The sequence below is a fragment of the Benincasa hispida genome, chromosome 4 (genome assembly GCF_009727055.1).
Source record: "Benincasa hispida cultivar B227 chromosome 4, ASM972705v1, whole genome shotgun sequence".
In the NCBI taxonomy this organism is placed as follows: Eukaryota; Viridiplantae; Streptophyta; class Magnoliopsida; order Cucurbitales; family Cucurbitaceae; genus Benincasa; species Benincasa hispida.
This window is the reverse complement of record NC_052352.1, coordinates 69590953-69599585: the sequence shown is the minus strand read 5'-3', so window position 1 is coordinate 69599585 and position 8633 is coordinate 69590953. Positions and strand designations below refer to the sequence as shown.

Genomic DNA, 8633 nt, shown 5'->3' with positions numbered 1-8633 from the left:
TAAACTATCTGTTATATCAAATATAACATATACCATATAGTTTCTATATTGTATCAAATACAATATAACCTATAGTTTTCTTTCTCTCATAAATGAAATTTAATGTAAAACACATTTACATTAAATTTAACAATATGAATCCAATTTATATAATTAATATTTGAATCATATTCAAATATTTATTTCCTCTCATTAATATTATAATGTATCAAATACATTATAGCAATTATTGTCACATCCCCTCCCAGATTACCCTTCTTAATCCAGAAGTGAATGTGACGACAGTAGTTACCAACCCTTTTGTGGCACTTACTGCCTAACTAACATCTTTAACCTGCTTAGATCCTTAGAATACATATATAACATTCATCAAACTAATAAAACTTTAAAAAATAACCTCAGAACACCAGGGATCAACAACAACATAATTACATCATATTAACACATACAAAGTTCAGCGGTCCCAATATATTTTACTAGTCCCTAATATGAGCAACACATATGTACAGACATTTACAGAGTAAATATCTAAAATTTTTCTCTAGACTTTGGACTTTTAACTGAAGTCCTTGAGTGGCAGAGCAGGATGACAGCTAACCTCTGGGGAGATGACCACTACCTGGGAAAAGAAAAACATTTGAAAGAATGAGCTACTTGTACAGTGAGTGACTTAATAAAAACATAAATCTCATGCTTAAACTGAAAGCTTGAAAACATAATGCTGGAACTAAAATATGCCAAGCAAACGTGTACATAAAACTTTTAAAACCATTGTATCTGAAACCTGAATCTTAGTTGAGAATGAACATCCATCGCTCTAATTCCCAACGCCAAGCCATGGCCAGATGAGACCTCTACTTTGATCTCTTCATACTGAACTATGACTAGGAGAGACCCCTACGTCGATCTCTTTAAATATACCGATAGGCATCTCAAGCAACTTCTTCTAGACATAAACATTGATAATTACTTTTAAACACCATTAAACATCATTATTCCCTAGTTGAGAACGAGCATATATCGCTCTAGCTCCCAACGTTTGTTACCGACCAAGAGACCCATACTTCGACCTCCCTTTGCTGTTATATGGCCTAGGAGACCCATACTTCGGCCTCTCATTCAGAACTACCTACGTGCACATGGAGTTTTCTAAGTACCGTCAACACCTTAGGTACATTTACTTAGATACCTTCCTTACCTTCAGTATTCGGCTCACTTAAGCTGTCAAGTTCTCGAAGTGCATTAAAAAGAATAGTTTTCAAGTATAGCATAGAAATCTCTTTAGGATATCTTCCCTACCTTCAGTATCCTTTTTCATAGTGTTTAGGAATACCAATGCACATACTTTGACAACCTTAGGTATTTAAAACATAGTACATCAAGCTTCATTCAAACTTAGCTATAATCCTAATGCATGTTTCATACTTTGTTAAATAAATTGGCTTAAAACATGTTGAACTAGCTTGTAAAAACCATTAGCATGCGTTAGACATGGAAAACATACTTGGAAAACTCATACATTAGTAAACATCATGTGTTGGTCATGCTTTCAATCATAGAAATAAGTTACTTGCAATCACATAAAACTTAACATGAGAATAACTTTGCAAAGCATAAACTTTATCATTTAGAAACATTAGTCACTCACAGCTCGTCGGAGATCTTAAACGGTTTATATGCCTCTCTTAGGTCTTCTTGGCCTGAAAGGACATAATCCCTGGTTAGATTCCTTAGAATTCTCAGCAAAAAGCTTCAGGTAGCTCACTTACTGATGAAACTTTCACCAACAAAATAGCATTACTAGTAAGATGATCATTATGAGCGAGATCACCCTCATTAGCGAGATTTGTAACTTTTCAGCGAGATTTGCATCCTTAGCGAGATCCTCCTCTTCCTTAACTCACTCTCGCTCTCGCTCATTTTCTTATCTCTCACTCACTCTCGCTCAATTTATTATCTCTCGCTCGCTCTCACTCACTTTCGTGAGCTGCCTGCTTAATCTTCTCAAGCAGCTGCCTACTTACGCACTGATTCCCTATTCTAACTTCAAAAATTCATAACTCAAAATTCAGAACTTTTTTTAAGAAACTTCCTTCTAGAAACTTGTTTAGAATTGATTAATTTCTTATCCTTAAAATATCACCAGAAAATTCCTTGTAGTTTGTCCTGGAGATTTCAATCTTCACTTCAGACCTTGATTAATCTAAGAATCTGCCCCTTCTACAAATTCTTCACTTTTTTCTATTCTTCGTGTGAGATCTTTCTCCAGCAAAACAACCTCAAAAACTAGATTCTCTCAGCTTTCGAACAACACTAATCTCACTTAATTTGCTCAAGTCATTTTCCAAAACCGAGCTTCTGAAATTCCTCTCCCTTTTATACTTCCTTCCGCCTCCCTTGTTCAAGGGTTAAACTGCCATCTCATCCAGCACTTAGTGCTTCCGGCCAATTCTCATTAGTCAGTTTCTTTAATTAATTTATTTTCCCTTCCTTTCCTTCATAACCCATGTTAGGCCTTCTCCTCATAATATAAATTTAGCGTGCATTGCATACTCCATCATCTAACGCCCAGCGTCTATCGTCTAGTGCCCAGCGTCTATCGTCTAGCATTCAACGTCTATCGTCTAGCACTTTTTGTGCAGCTCATCGTCTAGTGTCGATGCCGATCGTGCAGTGACAACGCCCCATCGCTTAATGCTATCGTTTAGCGAGATCCTTCGTATCGTCTAGTGTCCAACACCTATCGTCTAGTTCAATCGTTTAGCAAACGATCTCGCTCTCAACGATCTCGTGCATAGCCTATCGCTTAGCTACTGTGAGCATCGTTTACCTCCGCGCAATTACTACACGATCGCCCAGCGCCCGCCTATACGATCGCCTACCTCATCGTGTAGTGTTGTTCACTTACTAGACGATCACATTCCCAATCGTATAGTGCTGCTCATCTGCTACACGATCGTCCAATGCCTTTGCTCGCACACACTTGAGGCTTCTGCAAGCCTTATCAACATATCATGCCTTTCAACCCATGCGTTCATCCTTAGTACCAACGCATAGTTTACCCTTGCCTTCAACACTTAACCTCTACAAGCCTTGGTTGCTATACACGCAACCCCATGCGTCCACACTTCTCCATCAATGCATACCTACACTTTGCTTTCATACGTAGCCAATTTTTACTTGTTATATTAAAACTCACCCTTGACTAAGTATTTCTAACACTTAGAATGTTCTTCCTCCATCCGCTTACTTTCTTTACCTTCTTTCATAATTTTACTTAACACGCTTGTTACTCACTTATGTAAGAAAAATGGAGTACGGGGTTTACAATTATATCATATGTAATTAGAACAATTCAATTTAATCCAAAAACTGATTCTCATTAATTCCCGTTAAGCTACCGAGGGGTCTTCATGGACCTATAGCTTGAAGCTCCAACAGTATGTGAATAGTTAATTAAACTGTTTAACTAAATTATTCACCATCCGTTAACTATCGGGCACTCTACAAAAGACCGACAGCTTCACTCTGCGCACTAAAAATATATTTTTGTCCATTGGATATAACCAATCAATAGTATTATGACCCTTCACAAATTGCTCGTAAGTATAGCTGAACCACCTGTAGTTACATCTAACTCTTTAAGTACCACTGATCCCTCTAATGAACAATAAATCATGGTCCACCTATGACCAAATTCCTCTTGGGCCAGAAGAGGGTGCAGTGCCACATTATTCAAGACCCAGAATCAGCCCTTAAGGGAGCAATTTATCTATTTGCCCTGACATTTGGGAATGAGTGAATTCCCTCTTATGTAGTTGTGTTCTCAGCTCCTCAATCAGACGAATCCCCAAAATGGTAGGCTTATTGAGTCGGTAATCTGGCCACTCTCACTCATACAAATCAAAGGACCGCCCTCATAGGCAGAAGTTCACAACTCACTCAGGATTCAGGTCATATTACCTATGGTCATCCTGGTGAAATGTAAGTCTCTATTATGAACAACTTTATATAATGAGACTAAACATTTCATGATCTGTTCTTATACAAACTCCTTTGTATAGAATATCCCCGCTCACATGTCTCCACAAGAATAATCAGGATCAGACCATTTGAAGCACTTTACAACAATTGTAACATCTATAAAGCAGGTCATATTCGTAGTATCACCAGGATGAGGTATCTAGTCTTATCTATCTACTACAGACCATTTAGGTTATCACCTAAATATGATCCACCCGTATGTCTTTACATATATGTTTAAGATACAAGATAACATTGGATGTTAGTTTATTGGTTTGTGGTTAATGCAATTAATTTTGAAATAAAACATCACATATTTTATTACATAAATAAAAAGTTTGTACAATACAATTATAAACTATAGGACCCTACGAGATTTAGGGAATTTCCAACACCAATCACCTCCATATCGAATTAGTAGACACTTTTTTGTCGCAGATGAATATCGTCTAATACACATGGATCTCTCTCATTATCACTCTCTCTTACTCTCTCTCTCTCACACTCTCTCGTTGTCACGTTCTCTCACTCTCGTGCTCTCTCGTTTTTGCTCTCTCTCTCTCTCTCTCTCTCTCTCTCTCTCTCTCTCTCTCTCTCTCTCTCGCTTTCTCACTGTTGCTCTCTCTTGATCTTTCTCTCAAAACCCTAAAACCATGGTGATGATCGCTCTCACTCTCTCTCGAGCTTTATTGTTGTTGCTCTCTCTTGCTCTTTCTCTCAAAACCCTAAACCCTTAGTAATGATCGATCTCACTCACACTCTTTTCATTATGCTATTTACATACCTCTTTTGAGATCACGTTCCAATACCAATGAAATCAGGTTTTAGGAAAGTCTGTTATGTTATGAAAAACCTGTCCTAAGAACTCCGTTTGGTTATGAAAAACTCCATTATAGAAAACCTTGTCAATAAATCTTCGTTCAACAAAATCACAGTTCAGATTTTAAAGAATTCACTATTACATGTTTAGCGTGTTAATGATTTGAGATTTTAGATTTCGTGAAAATTGTCAAATCATTCGTTCACTAACAAACAATCACATCATGATGGAAGAGAGACAACGAGAACGAGACCAATACCACGAGGGGTAATTCTTGTAATATCATATCATGAGGACGTCAGCAGAGAATCAATTGACATTTTTTTTTAAAAAAAAAGTCACTTGGCATTATGGGCCCTGATTTTAGGTCATCGACCCACATTTCCCCTTAAATTTTTGCAATAAAAATAATATTTTAATTGTGGTTAAATGTAAATCTATTCCTGGTCTGGTAAAAGTTAACAGTTTAGTTCATATAATTTTATTCAAAAATTAGTTCCTATCATTTGATAAAATCTTTATAAATAGTCCTATGATAGTTTTTTTAATAAATTATTTCATAGAAATCTGTTAAATACATATCTTTTCGTAGGCTTGTTTTCAAGTACAGATAAATATTCAACTTATTTACAAATATTGTAAAATTTCATTGCGATATACACTGATAGATATATATTAATATCTATCACTGCATGTCTATCACTATAGACAAGGACGGATTTAATATGTACCTAGGAGGGCTTGAACTCCCCCTCAACTTTATGCTTTATATATATATATATAAACTGGCGTTGTAACAAAACCATTAATTTTTAAAAATATTTTCACCCATTTTTCCATTTAAAACAAAATTTCATTTTTTTTAATCTAATTACCTGAATTTTTGTAGAAAAAAGTTATTTTAAATGACAAAAATATTAAAAATATTTACAACTAATAGCAAAATATCATAGTCTATCTACGATAGGTAGCGATAGACAACAATAGACTAATATGTGTTGACATTTGGTTATTTTTTCTTATTTGAAAACTGCCTTTTTTTTAGATAGTTTCGGAAGTATAATGATATTTTGAATAATTTATAAATAAATCGGTAATAATACCTTAAAAAAAAATGAAAATTGAAATTTCCTTTTTCAAAAAGTATTATTATCTTGCATGGCGTAATGAAATTTTCGTTTCTTAAAAAAATCATTTGAAATTTTAGAGATTAATCCTCCCATCTACCTTTGTTCACTCCTAAATTAATAAAACCTCTAGTTTGGAATTAAAAATAAACATTACAAATTTAGTAAACAAGATAAAGTTTCAAATATTATTTTATTTTTTAGGCTCGACTTAAAAGTGGTATCATTCTTTTTACATATTTTTAAAATAATATATGGGTAAGAAAATTAAACCTCATGCCTTGAAGTTTCATAATGTCATAATAAAAGTTTATGTTAATTGAACTAGGCTCATACAAAATGACTAATTGATTAACTCTAAAAAAAATTATTGAATATTATTATCTTGCCATTTAAATATTTGTTTTTCAATTATTTAAGCCTACATCTTTTTGTTTAGGTAGTTCTTCTAATACATGTCTATCAACATACTTTAATTCAATAGATCATGGAGTTTTTGTATGGATTACTCAAATTGATAGAGAAAAATGAGATTTAACATGTTTTTTTTTAAATGAGGTTTTTTTATCCATGCTACCGATGAAATTACTAAAAGGAAACTCTCGCACACGCGGAATGGTCTCCCGCTCTCTCGTTCCATCTCTTTCCTCTCTCACATGACTCTCCTTCCTCACAAATCGCTATCCGCTCTCTTGATGTCTCACTCTCTCGCCTGCTCTACATGGTCTTGCTCTGTTTGAAGTTAGTTGCGTCGGAGCTACTCATGTGGACTCGTTGTGTCGAAGAAGAATAAAAAGACGCGATAGGAGAGAAGAAGAAGACGAATGTGAAGAAGAAAAAGGAAGAGAGAGACCAATCAATCACGTAATAGAAGAAAGTAGGAAAAAAAATGTCAAGAAAGAAAGGACAATAACGAAACTTTACGTGGTCATGACTCATTACATTAATAAAAGTGGGGTAATTTCATTATAAACCTCTAAAATGAGGCAGTTGTGTCATTTTATCGTAGATGATCATTTGGTCCATTTGGAAAAGAAATAAAAAGGCAGAGCAGGAATGTGATTTACAACTCCAAGAGCGAGTGGCAGATGGAAAGCAAAACAATGCTTTGTATGGATCATTGATTTATTATTAAGCAACAACAGAAAACGCATTATTGTTCTCACCAAATCTCCCCAACCACACCACGTTTATATAAAAATTAACAACTATCCGTCTTCTAGTCCCCCAATACGAATAAAATGATTTCAGTTTCATTCCATTATAACCATTTTGGCGTAAGCTCCCCATAAACAAAGATTGAGTAAAAAAATGTCAAGCAGAGCAGGTCCACGTCCACCAACTGTTGTAAATTTTCCAGTCAGGCCCAACAGCCGCCTAACCACCTCGTCAACATCAAAATAGTACAACTCTTCTTTGCTTCAACTCTACTTCTATAAATCCTTTCACTGCAAATTTGTGTTGTCATACTCATAAATGTCCCGTATCTCTGCTGCCCTTTGATCAGAATTTGAAACTTGGAAACAATGAGCATGAGGTCCAGCAGACCCCCACTCTCCATTAACCTTAAGCTCATTCTTCTTCTCTTCCTGTTTCTTTCCTTCCTCCTCTTAGTAATCAGATCTGGTTTTCAATCTTCCCAGAATAGTCCACCGCCTGCTACACAAACCCATTTATCCAACTTGACAGAAGAACCCGAATGCCCATCTCCTCCCACGACTTCCATTTGCACAAAAACCCCGGCTTCTGTGGCCAACGCTCTCATCCATTACGCAACCACCAACGTAACCCCCCAGCAAACCCTCAAGGAGATCTCTGTGTCCGCCACAATCCTGGAAGCAAAGTCACCCTGCAACTTCTTGGTGTTCGGATTGGGGCATGACAGCCTCATGTGGACGGCTCTCAACCACGGAGGGCGCACGGTTTTCCTGGAAGAAGACAAGGCCTGGATCGAGCAAATACAGGAGCGGCTGCCCAACTTGGAAGCATATCACGTGCAGTACGACACCAAGGTCCATCAAGCGGATGAGCTGATGAAGATGGGAATGGAAGAAGAGTGCAAGAGTGTGGGAGACCCCAGATTTAGCGAGTGTCAGCTTGCGCTCAAAGGGTTTCCTAGCGAGATTTATGAAATGGAATGGGATTTGATTATGGTGGATGCTCCAACAGGCTACTTCAATGAGGCGCCTGGAAGGATGAGTGCCATCTACACGGCTGGACTCATGGCTAGGAACAGACGGGAGGGTGAGACCGATGTGTTCGTTCATGATGTGGACAGAGTAGTTGAGGACAGTTTCTCTATGGCTTTTCTGTGTCAGGGATATCTCCGCAAACAAGAGGGCAGGATTAGGCACTTCACCATTCCCAGCCATAGGCCTCGCCCGGACACACCTTTTTGCCCCTAGACCCCCCTTTCTTTCAGATCACCATTCTTCTTCTTCTTCTTATACATATATTTTTATTTTATTATTACATACAAAATCAACCCCCACCTTTTTTGTATTAGAACATGCCACATTATGCTCAAACTCCAACCACATTTGTTCCTCCACAATTAATATTGATTTTCACTTTATATACATTCTACAAATTTTCAAATGGCCGAACAATGATATTACTAAATTAACCCTAATCCATCAAATTTTTTCTTTTTAATTTTTTTA

General features: G+C 36.6%; 1 protein-coding gene across 1 annotated transcript; it reads left to right on the top strand.

Moving 5' to 3' along the window:
• The first annotated feature begins 7205 nt into the window (after nt 1–7205).
• LOC120075201 (glucuronoxylan 4-O-methyltransferase 3-like) lies at nt 7206–8568 on the top strand. Its single transcript, XM_039028404.1, has one exon. It carries the CDS (start codon nt 7497–7499, stop codon nt 8373–8375), a length of 879 nt encoding a protein of 292 aa, XP_038884332.1. The 5' UTR covers nt 7206–7496; the 3' UTR covers nt 8376–8568.
• The last annotated feature ends 65 nt before the right edge of the window (nt 8569–8633 follow it).

What these genes read in the sequence shown, in the direction of transcription:
- LOC120075201 (XM_039028404.1), top strand. Translation starts at nt 7,497, where the DNA reads ATGAGCATGAGGTCCAGCAGACCCCCACTCTCCATTAACCTTAAGCTC.